This window comes from Bos indicus x Bos taurus, chromosome 6, assembly GCF_003369695.1.
Source record: "Bos indicus x Bos taurus breed Angus x Brahman F1 hybrid chromosome 6, Bos_hybrid_MaternalHap_v2.0, whole genome shotgun sequence".
Lineage (NCBI taxonomy): Eukaryota > Metazoa > Chordata > Mammalia > Artiodactyla > Bovidae > Bos > Bos indicus x Bos taurus.
In genome coordinates, this window is record NC_040081.1 from 10,872,459 (window position 1) to 10,894,265 (window position 21,807).

Genomic DNA, 21,807 nt, shown 5'->3' on the forward strand with positions numbered 1-21,807 from the left:
AATACTGGAGTGGGTTGCCATTTCCTACTCCAGGGGATCTTCCTGACCTAGGAACTGAACCCATGTCTCTTACATCTCCTGAAAGCTGATTCTTTACCACTGTGACATCTGGGAAGCCATGTAAATAGGACCCCATCTTGAATATTGAATGTAATAAAAGACTGTTCAAGGAAGACAAAAACTATCACTCTTTGGTATTTGATTTGAAATTCTGGAAGTGTAAGCCTATACCAAAGTATGTATATAGTCATGACTTATTAATCACGTACATGTAGGGCAAGGGTTCAGTTCAGATCAGTCACTCAGTCGTGTCTGACTCTTTGTGACTCCATGAACGGCAGCATGCCAGGCCTCCCTGCCCATCACCAACTCCTGGAGTTTATCCAAACTCATGTCCATTGAGTTAGTGATGCCATCCATCCATCGCATCCTCTGCAGTCCAAGGGACTCTCAAGAGTCTTCTCCAACACCACAGTTCAAAAGCATCAATTCTTTGGCACTCAGCTTTCTTTATAGTCCAACTCTCACATCCATACATGACTACTGGAAAAGCCATAGCTTTGACTAGATGGACCTCTGATGGCAAAGTAACGTCTCCGCTTTTTAATATGCTATCTAGGTTGGTCATAACTTTCCTTCCAAGGAGTAAGTGTCTTTTAATTTCATGGCTGCAGTCACCATCTGCAGTGATTTTGGAGCCCCCCAAAATAAAGTCTGACACTGTTTCCACTGTTTCCCCATCTATTTGCCATGAAATGATGGGACCAGATGCCGTGACCTTAGTTTTCTGAATGTTCAGCTTTAAGCCAACTTTTCCCTCTCCTCTTTCACTTTCATCAAGAAGCTTTTTAGTTCCTCTTCACTTTCTGCCATAAGGGTGGTGTCATCAGCATATCTGAGGTTATTGATATTCCAGCTTGTGCTTCATCCAGCCCAGAGTTTCTCATGATGTACTCTGCATATAAGTTAAATAAGCAGGGTGACAATCTACAGCCTTGATGTACTCCTTTTCCTATTTGGAACCAATCTGTTGTTCCATGTCCAGTTTTAACTGTTGCTTCCTGACCTGCATACATGTTTCTCAAGAGGCAGGTCAAGTGATCAGTTTTCCCATCTCTTTCAGAATTTTCCACAGTTTATTGTGATCCACACAGTCAAAGGCTTTGGCATAGTTGATAAAGCAGAAATAGATATTTTTCTGGAACTCTCTTGCTTTTTCAATGACCCGATAGAGTTAGCCTGATGGTAAACAATCTGAATGTTAGAATTGCTTAAAATGTATGCAGTATACCTTGAAATTAATACAAACAGTGCACTAACAATATTTTCTGAAGTTCCTTGATGGCTATAATCTCTAGTTTGAAGCTATAAGAATCACCATTATAAACACAGATTCCTAGGCTCCATCCTATTCTCCAATTCAGAATACCCAGAAAATGGGCCTAGGAGGAGCATCCTGGTGATTCATTTCATTTCTTATGGGTAAGCTGGAAACAATTGCTTGACCTTCTTTAAGAACCAACAGGGGTGTATAATGAAATACATGTCCTTGAGTCCCATCATAGACAGATTAAATCAATAATTCTTCAAGTGGGTGCACAGAATTGACAATTTTAGCAGTCTCCTCTAGAAAATATTATGTGTGATGAAGTTTGAAAAACATTGCTCTCTTCATTATTTTGCAATAAGACAAAGTTGTACTTGCTTTATTAAACACAGAGGAACTCATTAGAAGAATATTAAATGAATGCAAATTATGTTTATTAAAATAATGAATTTTTGCTTTTACTTAAATAAGTTATATATTAATTCTCTTTAGTATCCAAATGACTTAGTGAGTCCTTCATGAATAATGCAAGGAAAACCTTCAAAGCAGTTAATATGTATTTTTATGACTTATAAAATATTAAAATAACTAAAGTTTGTTATCTAAACATTTAATATATTTTATTTTACATATATTCTTAAAAGTTAGTCAAATTTGTCCACAAAATGTTCTGATAAAATTAATATATTTAAAGCTGCATATTATTTCCTATATTTTATTATTTGATTTTTATTTCAAATTGAGACATATTATTTCTAGTCCATTAACAAGTTTTCCTAAATTAAGGTTTATTTTTTTTTGCTTTACTGTATTTTATTTATTCATTATTTTATATTTATATTTTTCCTGTCTGATATTTCCTGATATTTTACATTTTTCCTGTATTTTAATCCTTTATTTTTTCTATACTTCTTCTTTAATTTTCATAATTTAACACTTTTTTCTTTTATGTTTATTTCTGACTTTTATTTTTTTAAGTTATATCCATTTTATACATATTAATTTATTTGTTCTCTCTATTTTTTTTAATCATTGAAAGACATGGAACCATTCTTTCCTTGAATTTTTAAACTCAAAGAACATTTAGTTACAATGAAGTAGGAAATTCTGAATCTTTTAGAATTTTCTTCTTTTTATCCATTTGTTTTGTTTTTGCTTATAGAAATTGTTATTTTACTCCAAATTAATCAAGATTACATATTGGGAGGTGTGACTAGACAACTCAAATTATTTTAGAAATGGAAAGGTCTGTCAAATTCTTCATATAGCTAATTAGCTCCAGTGGAAGAAAATCCATCTGCCCTGCGAGAGCCTGTCTTACTACACAATTTACAATTTAAGATTATAAGACATCCATGTGATAAATGTGTGGGTGAAATACAGAATCCTATCTATGTCATGTAATGGTATGGCCCATGAGCCATTTTTATCATTTTACCATCAGAAAAAAATGTTAGTAATAAAAGTAAATGAAACTAACTCAGTAGGTTGCTGTATATTAATGTAGCTTTTATGTTTTAAATGTCTTCCACATATGAAAATGTATTTAGCAACATGGCATATGTAAAATGAGCAGTAAATGAAAATGATGCAAGTCTTAAGAAAAACAATTTACGATCTTTCTTTGGGAGATGAGAAAAGGAAAAGCCTTAAGGCATCAAGGAAGGCTTCATACAAATAGATGACGTTTGGGCCAAGCTTTAAAAATGGGTAAGGCTGAAAAATGGGATGAGGAACAGCTGGACGCTTTTCAGGACAAAAAAAAAAAACCACAAACAGAAAAGACATGGAAAAATGTAGAAGGTGGACAGAGGACAGGGTGATTTACAGGTAGCTTAAACATGGAGACACCACTGATACCTACCTTGTGGTAAGAGATTGCCATATTAAGTAGTCATCAACAGCATTTTTCAAGATTTTATTATGTACCAGGCACTTAGCTAAGCACTTTGTATGCCTTATACAATGTAATCTTCATAATAATTGTGTGAAACAAGTATTAAGCACGATCTCATTTCACAGTTAAGGGAAAAGATAAGAAGAGAAATGACCAACAAAGCTGAGTCCCTAATTGAATGGCTTCCCTGACCACAAGGGTGAAGTGCATTGCTATTTTGGGGATGTTAGCATGACAGCACAGTGTAAAATAGAATAGAGGAAGGTGGGAAAACCGTTAGTAGTCTGTAGTGTTTTAAAGTCCAAGAAAATAATATGTAGGTCTGCCTAAAGTTGGTGGCACACTGACTGGGAAAAAAATAGATCATTTGAACTTTTTTAGATGGCCCCTAGGAAAGCATCAAGTGGGCTCACATCCTCAGTCTAAATTAAATGTCTTACTGCATCTGTCACAACATGCTCTAGATTTCTTTCGGAGCTCTTATGATTTGTAATTTTGCATTTGAGGGATCCTCTATTTAATATCAGAGAAGGCGGTGGCACCCTACTCCAGTACTCTTGCCTGGAGAATCCCATGGACGGAGGAGCCTGGTGGGCTGCAGTCCATGGGGTCGCTTAGAGTCGGACATGACTGAGTGACTTCACTTTCACTTTTCACTTTCATGCATTGGAGAAGGAAATGGCAACCCACTCCAGTGTTCTTGCCTGGAGAATCCCAGGGACCAGAGAGCCTGGTGGGCTGTCGTCTATGGGGTCACACAGAGTCGGACACGACTGAAGCGACTTAGCAGCTATTTAATATCTCTCTCCCTCTCAGTAAAGCCCAAGGTGACAGAGGCTATGCCAAACCCCACATTGTATCCATCTAGAATAAATATTTACTGAATTTAAGAATGGATAGTGGATTAGTAAATATGGAATAAAGAATGATTTCAAGAACAGAGATGGAGTGGATGGGGATGGACTTGTGAGAACAGGGGAAGGAAGAACTTAATAAACTTAAATTTTGAAAAAAAAAAACAAAACAAAACTATTTCAAAGTATAGAAGCTCAGGGATTGTGCATTGAATCAAACAATAAACACAGAAAAAAAAAAAAACTTCCTAATAAAAAAAGATGCATAATTTTTAAAAAAAAATTTAAAGCTATATTCCAGAGTATATAACAATAAGCTCAACTATTTATTTTTTAATTCTTTTTATTTTCATATATAAATTGCTTTTGGGGGTAACTTTTAAAACCAGTTACATATGTCTATTTTTTTTTCCTTTTTCTATTTAGCTGATGATATTTAATTAAGATTAGCCAGGATTATACTCAATATAACTGTAACCTTGGATAACCAGGAACCATACAGCTTATCAACCTTGTAATTCTCTTTTTTTCTTTACAAATTTTCAGGAAAGCTCCCTTAACTCTGGGGGGAATAAAAAGTAAAGTTCATTCATGCTCAAAAGAAATTGTCTAAACCTCTGCTCTTTTGTACCTTAAAAAATGGATAGGAGTAACCAAAAAACAATCTTAGTTATATCTCTAGTTGGAAGGAGTTTCTCACTTACATCAGAAGAAAATAAACTCCCTTTTAAAAATTCATTAAAAATTGAGAAAGCATTCTGAATCAATAATCAAATTACAATGTCCAAGGATATGAGATTCTGAATTATACTACATATGTCGACACAGAAATAATAGCAGTAGAATGATTGGCAGAAAATTTAGAGGACTAAGTCTGACTCAAAGATTACTGTCCAGATGTTCTTATCCTGTCTACAAGCAGGAAATTGACCTCTAATAATTCCAGAATGAGAAGTTAGGAAATATTTTTCCATGTTTAGAGAGTAGTTCTTTATGGAATTACTGATTTCCTACCTCCACTTTCCTTGTTCATATCTCCAGGTCTGTAATTAACATCCTATAAAATATAAATTTCCCTTTAATTTGTAAAATAAAAATCCAAGCTTTCAACTCAATAAGTATGCCTTAAAAATGACAGGAGAGGTTGCACAGTTAAAAAAAATACTCAGTTGGAACTCAAACTAAAGTTATCTTCCTATCCCTTACCAACAAATACAGAACATGTCTATATGCAACTACTCTGAAAAAATGTCCCCAAGGAAAAGAACTATAATAATCTAAAATTCAAGAAATGTCTCACATAGAAATGAAAAATGATTTCAGTGCTGTGTGGTTAGAGAATTGCCTCTCAGCAATTTATAATGTGCTTAAGACTTAACTGCTTCATAATTTGGTAAACCTCAATAAAAATAATAACAAAAGTGATTATAATACCTGGAATATGAATAGCACATAACAGTAGCTATCAAAACCCCAAAAAGCAACAAAGACCACATTATTTTGTTTCGTTCATGCATACGCACTTGAAAAAGAGGCATCCCAAAAGCTTCATATTTATTTTTCTAAAATCATGTTAATTTCTTATTTATTTCAGGCATTACTAGAGACTCAAAATTTACTGCGCACTCAGGTTGCAAATTTTACCTTCAACCTTGGATTTTCAGGGAAGTTTTACCACACAGGTAAGAAGGAGCTTTGTGTTCTCAGGCAGCTACATATAAATAGGAGAGAGGATTTTTAATGTTTTAAAAGTAGGAGAAATAGAATATTCAGACTGATTATGGGAAAAACTTGGGTGCATTATGAGTAGCGAAATCCAAAATCAATGAGACTTGCTTATTTTGGCAAATACTGTTGGAGTCAGGGCAAAACAGGAAGAGAAATGACTTAGTCAACTCCGTAAAAGAAACTATAACCATTATTCTATGTCTATGCATCCTGTGAAGCGTGGAGACGATGGTGGTGAAGATGATGACAATGAGATGATAATGATAATAATAACAATGGACAGTGTTTTAAAATTGTAGGACAACCTTAGGGGCACATATTTTTAGTATATTTTTTTTCTTTGGAAAACATATAGTGGTAAGAGAAGAATTTTAGCTTCAAAGAAATTTAATAGATGTTACGCATCATCTTGCTTAATTTATTGTCCCTTCAGGATTTTCCTTAAAAATACTACAATGATTTGGCCAACATGCATTAAAACCATCACACTCAAACTTGTATTTCTTACCACATCTATCCAATCACAGTTTCATTTCTTGTCAGTCTCAGCCTTCAAACAAATCCTCAAAATGTGATTGGTGCGCATGGACTACTCCATGTTCTGCTATTTTTCACCTCTTTACCCATCTTTACCTCCAGAATTTGACTCTTATTTTCTGAATGCAGCATGATAATGGCAGGTACTACTATGGAGAAAACTATGTGGGTGAAAGTAATTGTCTTAATGGCACAAAATGGTGTCTTGGGGTTTGTATTAGGGCAATGCCTACTATCTGCTACTATTTCTGCATCTTTGGTGAAAGCTAAATGCTTTGTTTAGGGCTTTCCATTGTTGTTACTTCATAGTATTGTAGTAAAAACATTTCACAGTATTCTCTATGCATGCAATTTATTGACTCATTAAAAATATCCCATGCAAAGGTAGTCTTTAATTATCATAAGTTCAGTTCATTTACCCAAAGAGGTTTTTTAATGTTTACCCAAAGAGGCTCAGGAGGTTTATTAGAATATTGAAGCAGCAGTGTCATATTGGCTTTTCTTTAATGCTTTTTTCCCTCCTGCTTTGAAACATGTAAATCTGTTTAAAGTAATAGAAGGAAAATTGGTATTTAGACCAGTTGACAAATGAAATCACTGCATATTTTAAAAGGATATCTTGCAGTAAAAGATTTGGGTCATCACATCTGCACAGCCACAGCAATTCTAGCTTACAATTTTGAAAATAGACATGGTTTTATAAACCTTTTTCAAAACCCCCTCAAGAAATGAGTTCAGACCCAAAAATCACTGATTATGAAGTTATAAAGCAGGTAACTCTAAAGACTATGTCTACTCACGCTGGGGAAAAAATATGGGATTGTTTGGAGTTCACACACTAACAATACTATTTTGTCTTAAATAGCTGTATAAGAAAAGTAAAAAGATTCTTCTGGCTGAAATATATCTGGATAACTGCCTCAGCTTTTATTTACTTTTCATATTCAAATCTACTAAGCCTGTCAGACGTTTGCAGAGTTAATGTTGATAGCAGGTTATAACACTTCCCATTTCTTTTTTATAATCCTGAGCATGTACACACTACACATCCCACTAGGAAATGAACACACTAGTTAATATCACAGGGACAGTTGTTGGAGGAGGAAACCAAGCAATAAAAAAAAAGATATTTTAATTATATCTCTTAATTGGACCTTATTGACACTTTATGTTGGTACTGACCTAATAAAAATAATGGAAGACACACTGTTCTGTTTTGCTCTGGGATAACGTGCTTTACAGATTCTGTAATATATATATGTATAAGTTCTGGAAGCTTAATTACCTTCACATAAATATGAAGCTTTATTTGATTGGCTACATTATGTGTAGAATCATTGAAATGCATCCATGACATTTTCCAAGGGTACAGTCATGCTATATTAAGTACTTATTTATTCACTTGAGGATATCAAGGTTTCTTCCAGATTGGAGTTAAATATTGATAGTATTCACTTTCGCTAGGGCATGCCTCTTCCCTATCTAGTCGCTTCCTATATGAAGTTTTAACTATCAGGAGCTTAACAAATCAGAAAAGTTCTTTCCTTATCTATACACTTGATTGTGACAGGTAACCATGAGAAGATGGCCTTGCACAATCACCGTCTCAGATTCTCACAGAATGATCTGATTTTCCAATGCATGAAGATGCTGATTGATGAGTTTCATTGTTTTGAAGACACTTAATCACATATGCCTAGTGTAATAAAGATAGATTCTGTATTCCTAGACTGCTTCACTTATTTGTATTTTCCATGTATTCTTCCCTGTTCAGCTTCTCTGTCCTTCACATGCTGAAAACAATCTCACCCAAAAAGCACATTCCTAAAAGTCATTCATTCATGGGTGCCAAATTGAAAGAGGAAGGACGTTCTGCTGATTGAAAGTAAAAAAAAATAATAATAATAATAAAAGCATGGAGTTCAGAGTATAATCTTTTAGTCTGGAAATATTTTAAAGCATTATTGGAATTACACAATGAAAGCTCAATTGAAAAATGGAGACATTACAGTATCAAGATGACTTGCAGGGATGGAGAGCTACAAATATTTTGTGGGGCAGGATTTCTGGTGACAATCATTACCAGTTTTTGTAATTGACAATAAATTGAATATGACACAAACAATTACCTCATGTATAATATTTTCAAACTGGAAAAATACATGTCTTTTCCATGAGAGTTCACTTTTATATAAACAAAACAGAATCTTATAAAAAACTAACTTTTAAATATAGAAGTGAAAAAGTGTTACATTCATTCTCTTTTGCTTGCTTTTGTTTTACTTTATAATGTGCTGCTTCAAAGACTAGACATTGGAAACAACCTGCTTTTGTTTAAATCTAGGTTCTGACATTACACTAGCTATGTGAAAATAAACAGATTACTTTTCTGTGCCTCAATGCCTGCATCTCCAAAATGGGAATAATAATATCTCTCATATAGAACAGTACATAGCATGTCATGATATGCAAATATTTTTATTACTAAATATTTTTGTATAAGAATCAAATATTATTTAAAAATAGTGAACTATTCACATGTCTCTGTTTTCCAAATTTGGAACTATAGATAGCTTTTAATCAATTTTAATCATCAAACAATTCTTTTTATTTAGTATATTTAATTTATTCTATACTCACCAATGTGGAAGTGTGCCAGATTCAATACATGAAGAAAGTTAGAAACCTCTTCTTACAGTTTCAGAATTACAATATTTCACATATAATAGCAAATATAAGACAAACATTTATACAAAACTGATAAGACTCTGGAATTTTATCTATCTGATTTTAATGTCACAACTGTGCCTTATGGAAACTAATCTACAGCCCAGAACTTGCTAAACTTATTCTTATTTGGCAGACTAAAAAACTTTTAGAGGCATACTCTTATCATATAACACAGATACTCCAAAAGCAGAAACAAAGAAATGAGTGCATAAAGAGTTTACTTCTGAATTAAACACTTTTATCTTCATTAACAATGATGTAGATTTGAATCTAATCAGGTTAGAGGTAAAAGGGTCCATTTGAACACAGACACCTGAACAGACTAGCTTCTGCTGCTAAGTCGCTTCAGTCGTGTCCGACTCTGTGCGACCCCACAGACTGCAGCCCTGCAGGCTCCCCCATCCCTGGGATTCTCCAGGCAAGAACACTGGAGTGGGTTGCCATTTCCTTCTCCAATGCCTGAGAGTGAAAAGTGAAAGTGAAAGTGAAAGTGAAAGTGAAGTCGTGTCCGACTCTTAGCGAGCTCATGGACTGCAGCCTACCAGGCTCCTCTGTCCATGGGATTTTCCAGGCAAGAGTACTGGAGTCGGGTGCCATTGCCTTCTCTGGTGCTAAATAGTCATGTATGAACTGCAAATTATATTCTCACATGTAATTTAATCATATGTTAGGTATCAAAAAATAAGTATTTACAAACGAGTCAAAAATTTTAATATTTTCATTTAGCTGGATTCAAAAACATTTGAAATTCTTCTTTGATCCCTCAGCATGACTTGAAGTCATATTTTTCATTAAGCAATTCTAATGTCATCAGCTTGCCTTATGTGGCTTTGAATTATATGACTTGTATAAAATAAGAGAAAGGCTGATGGTAAATTAATCCATGGAATGAAAAACAAAGAGGTCTTAAACATCACTCCTAATATTGTGGGGAGTGCTTACAAATTACCACACTTCCTGGTATAAAAATTACCAAGATTTTGTGATCAGTCATGCATCTGTTTATATCAGTAGTCAGAAAAATTATCTTTAAATTTGAGTAATTTAAAAACACTTCATACTTAAAATCCATCTGAGGAAGTGACAAACTTCTTTACATTTGGATTTCAATATTTGAAATTCTTAATATATTAGCAAAATCAGTGAATTGTAAGTCTATAACGCTAATAATTTTGGCTCAAGTTAACAAAATTAAGAATTTTTTTCTGCTTATCTTATTTATAGAACTTTATCACTTTCAAAACTTCTCTTTATATATAGTAGCAACTATTATAGTAGTAATACTGCCAATTAAACTTGTTGGTCCTTACACCTTTTGAGAATTATGGATTATAAGATATATACCAAGAATAACACATACATATAAATACACACAAAAGTTGACAGGCACTTAAGCTGATACATGAAGGTTCAAAAATTCAGTGACTATATACTAATATAGACTGAGGTAAAGTTTTCTCTTATTAATGCAAGTTAAAAGGATCCAATTTCAGACTTCAAGAATTTGATAATCTTGGTAAGGCAATATTTTTAAGAATGTGTGAAAATATGCAACTTTAGAACACCACAGGCATAAACCAGTAGGTACTATTTTTAAGAAGAAAGTGATCTTAATATTTATGAATCAATAATTCACAATGTTAAGTGCTTTAATAAATTGATCTCATTGATTCTTCATAAGAGCCCATGAGATAGATTTTTATACTTCCATTTTAAACCAGGAAACTAAGACTCAAACAAATTAACTTATACAAGATCACATAGCCAAGGATACACTTTAACAAATATATGCTTTAACCCTCTCATGGCACTCCTTCATGATTCATGCTGTCTTTACTACAGGACACTTGAAAAGGAATATTCAGAGAAGACTCTTTTAAAAATTCCTTTAATATTTTTTAAAGTAAACAATATAAAATCATCATAAAACATACTCCAATTTGAAGAAAAAAATTATCCAAATAAATCCACCTCACACTATAAGCCAGGATTTGTTACTTAGCTTGTTTAGTTAAGTATCCAGAGACCATATAGGAATCAATTATGTTACTGATTGAGAATATTCTAAAATTGAACTGTTATAAAATTGTACAAAAGTTATGATTTCATACCATGAAAATGTCCTTGGATTGCTGTAACACAGCGAATTTCCTTGGAACTAACTTGCTGATGTTGTTTTCCTTCCCTTATTTCCCTTCTTGTATGACAAATGGTTTTTTCCTATGCATTAGGCATTGTTAACAAATTTTCCTAATAGAGGATGAAAAATTAATACTAGTTTTAAATTCTCAATTCAAGTTTTTATTGTGTTAATTGATTTTTTGTTTACATTTTATTAAATTATTATATCAAAATGAGAAATATTTATGTTTGTAATGGTAAGTCTAAAATATAAGGACACAAACATATTTATACAGTAAGATCTCAACTTTTAAAAAAATAAGTAGAAAAAGAGTTAATGAAAAATACAAAAATGCTTCTACTGGTTAGTTCCAAAGATGATTTTTGGTTTTGGTTTTGTTTCTGAGTTTTATATATCATTGTCTATGCTTTCTGCCTATCTTCAATGAGAATATATTTTATAATAAAAAAAATTAACAGACATCATCATTTAAATTTAAAATTATTCAGTTCAATATTGGGCTTATATGCAGAAATATTTTTAAGAGTAAAAAGAATAATCATCTTTTACCAGGTTTCCCCTATTCATCCAATAAAGGAGAGAATTAATAGTTGATAACTTTAGAACAAAAATAGACTAAAACTTGCTCTGTTTTTTGCTGATGTTGTCGTTACCACCGTCTGCTAACAAATCTAAACAATGCCAGTGATAAAATATCCCTAAAATCTAAATGTAAACAACATCTGCACTTACCGCTTCCCATCCCATCCCCTAATCCCACTGCCTCTGATATAATTTAGGCTATGGTCATTTCTCTTTTATTAAAACAACACAAAATTGGATTTAGGTATCAGTAGCAAGAAGAATAATCTGACAAACATAACCTTTAAGCTAATACAAATTTTTCACTTAAGCCATTTTTTATGTTTTACAGGGACTGAAGAGGAGGATGAGGGAGATGACCTTTTGCTTCGGTCTGTGGATGAGTTCTGGTGGTTTCCTCACATGTGGAGCCATATGCAGCCCCACCTCTTCCACAATGAGTCATCTTTAGTTGAGCAGATGATTCTCAACAAGGAATTTGCACTGGTGAGTACATTTTATTGAAGTATTTTTCAAACTATGAATTGTGATGTATTAGTGGATTGTAAAATCGGCTTATTGGGTTTACTCCGATAGAAATAGAACAGAACAGAAAATACAGGAGTGTGCCACAAGTGTTAGGACTTCCCCAGTGGAGCTACTGCTAAGAATCCACCTGCCAATGCAGGAGACACAAGAGATGCAGGTTTGATCCCTGGGTTGGGACGATCCCCTGAAGGAGGGCATGGCAACCCACTCCAGTATTCTCATCTGGAGAATCCCATGGACAGAGGAACCTGGAAAGCTACAGTCCATAGGGTTGCAAAGACTTGGACACAACTGAAGCAATTTTGCCACCATAAGTGTTAAGTGTACATACTGCTTTGTATTATTTTGTTTCAGGCATGTGTGTGTACATGTATATGTACTAGGTCATGATGTGCTATAAAATGTATTCAAAAAATTAGGTCATTGTCTGAAAGTTCCTATCTCCTGCTTTATGAAAGTATTATACTATGAATAGGGAAAATAGTACTTTCTCCATTGTATTCCTTGCTCTTGCTCAGTTGCTAATTCATGTCCAACTCTTTGTGACTCCATGGACTTCAGCACACCAGGCTTCCCTGTCCTTAACTATCTCCCAGAGTTTTCTCAAACTCATGTTCATTGAGCCAATGATGCCACCCATGGGATTCTCCAGGCAAGAATACTGGAGTAGGTAGTCATTCCCCCTCCAGGGGATCTTCTCAACCCAGGCATTGAACCCGCATCTCTTGCATCTCCTGCATTGGCAGGCAGGTTCTTTACAACTGTACCACCTAAGTCAGATTTTTATTGTATTCTAGTACACAATAACTGTCCTCTCAAAAACTATTTGTTGCAAGGTTGAATAAATCAGTTCAGTTCAGTCACTCAGTCATGTCCGACCCTTTGAGACCCCATGGACTACAGCAGGCCGGGCCTCCTTGTCCATCACCAACTCCCAGAGTTTACCCAAATTCATGTCCATTGAGTCGGTGATGTCATCCAGCCATGTCATCCTCTGCTGTCCCCTTCTCCTGCTGCCTTCAGTCTTTCCCAGCATCAGGGTCTTTTCAAATGAGTAAGCTCTTCATATAAGGTAGCCAAAGTATTGGAGTTTCAGCTTCAATATCAGTCCTTCCAATGAACACCCAGGACTGATCTCCTTTAGGATAGACTGGTTGGATCTCCTTGCCATCCAAGGGACTCTCAAGAGTCTTCTCCAACACCACAGTTCAAAAGCATCAATTCTTCAGGACTCAGCTTTCTTTATAGTCCAAGACTCACATCCATACATGACTACTGGAAAAACCATAGCCTTGACTAGATGGACCTTTGTTGGCAAAGTAATGTCTCTGCTTTTGAATATGCTGTCTAGGTTGGTCATGACTCTCTTTCCAAGGAGTAAGTGTCTTTTAATTTCATGGCTGCAATCAATCTGCAGTGATTTTGGAGCCCAAAAACATAAAGTCCTCCACTGTTTCCCCATCTATTTGCCATGAAGTAATGGGACCAGATGCCATGATCTTAGGTTTCTGAATGTTGAGCTCTAAGCCAATTTCTTCACTCTCTACTTTCACTTTCATCAAGAGGTTCTTTAGTTCTTCTTCACTTTCTGCCATGAGGGTGATATCATGAGATTATTGATATTTCTCCTGGCAATCTTGATTCCAGCTTGTGCTTCTTCCAGCCCAGCATTTCTCATGGTGTACTCTGCATATAAGTTAAACAAGCAGGGTGACAATATACACCCTTGATGAACTCCTTTTCCTATTTGGAACCAGTCTGTTGTTCCATGTCCAGTTCTAACTGTTGCTTTCTGACCTGCATACAAATTTCTCAAGAGGCAGGTCAGGTGGTCTGGTATTTCCATTTCTTTCAGAATTTTCCACAGTTTATTGTGATCCACACAGTCAAAGGCTTTGGCATAGTCAATAAAGCAAAAATAGATGTTTTTCTGGAACTCTCTTGCTTTTTTGATGAATAAATAGAGTCCCTAGAACAATGACTCTAGGCCAGTGATTCTCAAACCAAGCATGTATCTTTTTCACTTAGAAGACTTTTTAAAACACATATGCTGGGGTCTCTGGTTCAGTAGATTGTCAAATAGGCCTGAGAATTTGCATTTTTGACAAATTTACAGAGGATGCCCTTGCTGTTGGAACTGCACTTTGAGAACCATTGCTTTGGACTAGGAGTTGGTAACTATGGCCAATGAGCCAAATTTGGCCTGTTATTGGCTTTATATTGTTCTTGAGCTAAGATAATTTTGTTTGGGTTTTTTGAATTTATGTTTTAAAGTGAAAAACAGAGACAATAATATTCTGTGACATAAAAATTACATACAATTCATGTTTCAATGTCCATAAATAAAGTTATTGGAATAGCACCACACTTCTCTTTATGCATTGTCTGCAGCTGCTTCTTCATTGCAATGGGAGAGTTGGGTAGCTGCAAAAGAGATTGGATGTCCTACAAAGTCCACCTCAAATAATTACTATCTGGACCTTTACTGAGAAAGTTTGCCCACCCCTGTGCTAGATAGGAAGTAAATCATCTATCCTTTTAACAATCTACTGAAAGAAATCTTTTCCCCAGAAAAACACTCAGAGGCATATTCTCACATCTTCACACAGTGTGGCAGATGGTCACAAGGGGTATGTGAATCCCCCAAAGGCCTCCATCTTAAGGTGGTTTTTTAAAAAATAAATAGTTTATTTGCACTGTGTAATTGCTGATAGATATCATTTTTTAAAAGTCAAATTGGGAGGCACAAACCCAAGGCCTTATAAGTACTAAAATATTTTATGACATTATGCCTAATTATTATGTTAATAGATCACCCTTCTTTCCATCTCTAAATCCCAAGACTTATGTCAGATCTGCACATAGGATCCTCACTAGTCATTGTGGGAGCATAAAAAGCAGTTAAGATCATGGACTCAAGACTGTGTTTGAATCCTGGCCTTCCATCAATGGCTGTTTGAACTTGAACAAAAATTACTTAGCCTCTGTGTCTCAGTTTCCCCATCTGTAAAAATGAGAATAATCATGACAACCACCTCATAGGACCACTTTGTGGATATGTATAATGTACTTAGCATACAATCAGCATTCAGTGGTTATTAATCAATTATGATCTTTCTAAATCCAGACAATTATGTGGTTATATCTTACTTTAAAAAAAATATTGTTCAAAATATGGCTTTACAAAAGTTTGATCCTCACCTACTTTTGGGGAATGTCTAAAAAATTTTGTGCTGCCTCATAACATTGGAAAATTAAGTAAATATTCCTTTTTCAAAAAATAAACTTACCTTAAGTAAGCATGCTGAATTTTCTCAGAGCAGTTACCTTGAAAATAAACTGTATTTATCATTTGGCTTGAACCTCCCCCCACCTCGTTTTCTCTCTGAAGCCTTGCTTTTTAGGCATGTAGATTATATTTCATAATGGTTGATTTCACCTGTTTATGTAAAAATTTTTAAAGCCATGCTGAGAGCACTGGGAAAGACTCAGATGTAATTGCTTTGTAATGAAATGTTGAAAGCTATTTAGAGTCCATTCAGCACACTTATATTTGTTCAGTCAGTGTGCTTAGAAACTAGACTGAAACCTATAAGTATATTTTATAAGGAAAAAATCTTATTATAGTTTGCATAATCAAAATATAATAACTAAAGTGAAGTCTGTTAAACACACATACTGAAATGATATTGTTCTTTTCCTTCTGATGTTGAGCTCAATAAAACTAATCAGGATTCTTCTCGGGGTGACATTAGAACCCCAGCTTTATGTCATCCTGTACACATAAAATGACAATATGTGTGTTGTCCAGAGAGTCAGGAAGCATATTTCTTTCTTACTGAATTATTATCTTTCTATATCCAGATGACACTTCAAAACCCTCCACAGTATTAAGATGGGATAGGATAGTGAAAAGCATTATATTGGCAGGCTACATTTTACCCTTGACTGTTTGTAACATGTTCTAATACAGCTGGCACCTCATTTAATGTCTTCATGCCTCTGTTTCCTCCCCTGAAATGGTAATGATTCCCTTTTTCACTCTCTAAACTATAGAGCTTTTAGATAATTAATTTATATCAACTCATCTGCCAACCTAAAGCACAGGACCAGATAATCCACTGATCAATTTCAGTTCTAAAATTCTGTGATTGTTGATATTGGTCCACAAATTTGAAATGAACATCTTGAAATACTCATCTAGCTACAATCGAAGCAATTATGGAAAGGGATTTTCACTCTAAAAGGCCAATTTATATTGAAAAACATCCAAAGTGTTTAAATCTCTTTTTTATTCCATCCTGACATTACTCCCTATTCCTTGGTTTGACCTTGGCTGGCAAAGGTGTGCTGTGCTTTTATCAGTGAAAAGCACAACTGTTCTCACAACATTTACAAAAATGATTCACCTAACATATTAATAGCTTCATATTGATATGTAAAAAATTGTTAAACAATCAAACAAAATGGTTCATTTGTAGATTTTCTCTGAATTGTTTCTGGATAGAGTTTATTTTGTGTTGCAATATGTCTAAAAATCATGAGAAAAACATATTGCAAGACTGTTTCTTTACTATTTCATTGTGTAAGAAGAATTATTATTACTGTAAAGCACCATCATTCCTTAATTCACACACACTTAAGTCTGCAGTGTGAATGTTTGTGTGTGGGGGCAATGACGTATGTCTATGTTGAATCCATGACCACATGTGTACATAGTGTGTGTTTGTGTGTGCATTTATATATATATGCATGTTTAATCCATGAACATATATGCCATGAGAATGTGTTATAGAAGATGTTAGTCTATTGATTAGCACAGGCAACCCAAATATGGTCATTGTAACAAGTAAGGCAGTAGGGTGGGAGAAATAATTTTGACTCTTCTTTTTTTTTTCTTTTTACTAAATCATACATTTTGCTGTCAACAGACAGAAATAACACTTCGAAGATGACAGCAAAAAATTAAGGCTAAAGAGAACAAGAATATTCAGCTAATCTGCTTGATGAAAAAGTTACCAAAAAATCATTCCTGACTTAACCCATGTCTCCTTTTCAAAGGAGAGAGAGAATACCTGTAGCATAATCCTGAATTATTTATTTCATTCCACAATAGATTTGTGGGGAAAAAGTAAGAAATGGTGGTTTGTTGTTGGAAGTTTTGTATATATATATATTCATTAAAATTTCCAAATGAGAGGAGCTTTTTAATTCACTAACAGTAGCAGACCGAAAATATCCTGAAGGGAAAAAAGAACACTTTTCCTCTTCAATGGTGACTTTTCAAAAATGCTGGGGTTTTTTTTGACATTTTATCAAACAGTCTGAAACCTTATTCATAAGTAAATAAGTAAAAGATTCTAGAAATAAAGGCACAGGTTTTTAAATCTGCTTTTAAAACACTACATGTATTTCTGAACTCTATATAACTTGTTTTCATAAGACACAATATTCCTGATATGAAAAATTCTGACACTAAAATAGTTCTCATAAAAAATCTAAATTCATCAAAGAGCAAATGTGAACAATTAGTAAGTGTCGCAGTGACCTGCACATAAAATCAGCTATGTAGAAATTTCAATTAAAAAATAAAAGGTATGTGATAGTGGAATTAATGGCACAATGAAATAAAACAGAGACAGTGCTGCCTTTCATTAGCTGCTAAACCTGTGTGTTTACTAAACGATGCAGTATATAACCTTATGCTAAGTCACTTCAGTCCTGACTCTGCAACCCTATGGACTGTAGCCCACCAGGCTTCTCTGTCCTTGGGATGCTCCAGGCAAGAATAACGGAGTGGGATGCCATGCCCTCCTCCAGGAGGTCTTTCCAACTCAGGGATCGACCCAGGGTCTCTTAGGTCTCCTGCATTAGAAGGCGGGTTCTTTACCGCTAGTGCCACCCGGGAAGCCCCAGTGCTGTATAGCAAATAACAGATGTCAAAAAACTCTGATAATTATAACCAATAGGGTATTTCAAAAGCAGGAAATGTAGAGAAGGTAATAATATTTAATCAAAAGTAAAACTGTGAACAAACATTGATTTGATAAAAGTTTTTGGGTTTTTTTTTTTGTGGTTGTGTTTAGTCGCTAAGCTATGCCTGAGCCTTTTGTGATCCCTTGTGGACTGCAGCATGCCAGGTTGCTCTGTCCATGGGCTTTTCCAGGCAAGAATACTGGAGTGGGTTGCCTTTTCTTCTCCAGGGGATCTTCCTGACCCAGGGATTGACCCTGCATCTCCTGCAATGGCAAGAAGTTTCTTTCCATCGAGCCACCAAGGAAGCCCTGATGAAAGTTTACTATGGAGCAAACAGTATATTTTGTAGGTTCAGTGATGTATAAGGCAGTCTGTATACCCAGCAGAGTAGACACATGAGTATGGATTTAGATGAAATATAAAGAAGCAAAGCATCTAGGCATAGGAAAGTTTGAAATATTTTCAGCAATTGCATGAGTTCTTGAGGGATCCTGCAGAATACATACCCATGTAGTACAAATATCCAAGTGAAATAATTCTAATTACTAATGTAATTGGGTATATTTGTTATCTTTGGCTTCACAACAAATTAGTCAAAAACTTAACAATTTAAAACGATGCACACTGATACCAAACAGTTTATGTGGGTCAGAAATTTGAATATGACTTAACAAGATCCTACAGTTTAGGATCTCTCAAGAGATCTCAACCAAACTGCCAGCTGGGGGAGCAGTCATTTCGAAGCCCAACTAGAAGGTGGACCAGCTCTGAAGCTCACCTACGTGGTTGTTGATAAGACTTAGGGCCTCGTGGGCTTTCAGGCTGTGGACCTGAATATCTCATTTGCTGCCTGGTTCCACGCTCAGTTCCTCACCATAAGGGCTCCTCTAGAGGGAATTAACAACAAGCAGTTGTTTGGTTATTTGGGTTCTTTGAATTTCCATAAGAATTGTAGGATCAGCTTATTAATCTCTGCACAATGGCCAGCTAGAATTTCAATAAGGGTAGCATCCATGGCTTTCATGGATCAATTTGGGAAATACTCTCATCTTAGCAATATTAACTCTTCGAACAGGCTGTTTTTCCATTTACTTAGGTGGTCTTTAATTTCTTTCAACAATATTTTTTATTTTCAGGGCATATGTTTTGCACTTCTTTTATTAAAAATATTTCTACTTCTTGTATTCTTTTTAATGCTATTGTAAATGGACTTGTTATTAATTTCATTTCATATTGTGCATTTTTATGTGTAGAAGTACAATTGTTTTTTGTATATGGATCTTGTAACCTTCAAATTTGCTGCACTCGCTTGTTAGTTCAAGAGGTTTTTAAAATGGATTCTTCTGGTGAGTCTATATGCAAGCTCATGTTACATCTAAGTAAAGATAGTTTTACTTCTTCTCTTGTCTGGATACAGTTTATTTTATTTTATTGTCTAATTTTCCTGACTAGAACTTGCAATATAATTTTGAATAGAAATGGTAAGAGCAGATATCCTTGTCTTATTCCTGATTTAGGAGGAAAAATCCAGTTCTTCACCATTAATCATGATGCTAGTTGTGGACTTTTGAAGATACCCATTATCAAACTGAGTGTCTATCTATTCCTACTTGGTTGAGTATTTTTATCATAAAAGGCTGTTGGATTTGTCACATTTTTTTTATGTCTATTCAATTGATTGTGTTTTTTTCCCTTTTTTATTGTGATTCTATATTGCATTAATAGATTTTTAGATTTTAAACCAACTTTACATGCTTGTGATAAATCTCAGTTGGCCAGAGTACATGCTTGACATATGTTGTCAAATTTAACTGCTTAGTATTTTGTTGAAGATTTTGCATCTATATTCTTAAGGATATTCTTCAGTAGCTTTCTTTTATTACGAAATCTTTGTCTGGTTTTGGTGTTAAGGCAATACCCGTATATACTGATGCACTTAACAGTGTGCCACATCTCTCTGAGATTTTATGCAATTTTAATTATTTGCTTCCTCTCTGTTCTTCAGATTTCATAATCTCCATCAATGTATCTTTCTTTAAGTTTCTGGATCTTTCCTGTGCCAACTCTTCTGTTGAAACCCTTTAATAAACTTTTTATTTTAGTAATTGTACTTTTCAATTCCAGAATTTCTACTTGATTCCTTTTTATATCTTTTTATTGATATGCTCTATTGAATGAATCGTTGTCATCACACACTTCTTTACGTGTGTAAGTATGACTTGTTTCAGTTCTTAGAATGCATTTGAAATCATTGTCTGCTCTGTCTGGCATCTGAGCCCTTTGACAGCAGTTTGCATTGCTTACTTTACTCTGCTATCTATGGGTCACATTTTCCAGTTTCTTTGCATAGCTTGTAATTTTCTGCTTAAAACTAGACATTTGGTTTGGTGACTCTGGTTTTGACCCCAAGGTTCTACTCTTCCTACAAGTCACCACTGACCTCATTCCCTCTAGGCTCTGGGGTTCTGGAATTTGGAGGAGCTTTCCCTACCTCCCATTCTCTACACCACATACACATGCTTAAGAACAAACTAGAAAGGCATGGGTCAAAGAATATTTTAGTGACTTCATCTTTTGTTAATAAAAAAGTTATCCTTGCCGGTACTGAAAAGAAGTTGAGGAGAGAGAAGAAAAGTCTTGCCTTTGTCTCTTCTACCTAAAGGTAAATTGTCTATGTTCTGGTCTTATCTTCCACTTCCCCTTTTCCTTGCTCCTTAAGGATAAGACCACTTTTATTTTACTGCTTTTATCATGCAGTTCAATCTGTGTAATCCACCATCCTAATTCTCCATACCAAAGCTACCATCCCACTTTTAAATTTAAGCCTTGTGATAGAAATGAGGCTATAATTGTTGATAATTTCCCCTGATAAGCTAGAATTTCTAGACTAGGTTTCCAAATTAAAACCCACTCTATTTTTGGAAATAATTTTTTGTAATGGTATTTAATCCTAAAGCAGGCACAATGCATATATTTTTAATTTTGGAAAAAGCATTAAATAAGGAAATCAAATATTAATGGCATTTCCGTGGAAGATAGAACAAATGTTTAGTAAATGGAATATTTGTATAATCTTGAATATAGTTATTTAATTATACTTATTGGAAATCTGTAATGAGCAAAATGGTGTCAAACAGAAGAAAATACTAAAAATCACAGTGGGAAGTTTATAGAAACCAGCCAGCAAGCTTGAAGCACATTATATGAGCAATTTAAATGACTTTGTTACTGAATATAGAACATTTACTTATAGATGCCATTTTCCAGCTGTTTAAAAGTATTTTCGTATATCTATGTGGTCAGTAGAGATATCCTTTCATCATTATGCCTATATATTGTTTTTGCTTTTTATATTATATATGCATATATTTCTCATATATTGTTCAGAAGTATCATTCACTCCATCACCATATTCCTTTCCTGTGACGGTACTGCCTGTCACAATCCACAATCCTTTGTGCCTTCCTGTCAATACTCTTGTGTTTAATTCACAATAAAAATAAAT

General features: G+C 34.5%; 1 protein-coding gene across 1 annotated transcript in view; it reads left to right on the forward strand.

Moving 5' to 3' along the window:
* Positions 1-21,807, forward strand: part of LOC113894006 (bifunctional heparan sulfate N-deacetylase/N-sulfotransferase 4) — a 323,217-nt gene that overhangs the window by 159,019 nt on the left and 142,391 nt on the right. Inside the window, exons 3-4 of the mRNA XM_027543739.1 lie at positions 5,673-5,760; positions 12,130-12,284. Of these exons, the coding sequence (XP_027399540.1) occupies positions 5,673-5,760; positions 12,130-12,284 (243 nt within the window). The remainder of the gene's footprint in view (positions 1-5,672; positions 5,761-12,129; positions 12,285-21,807) is intronic.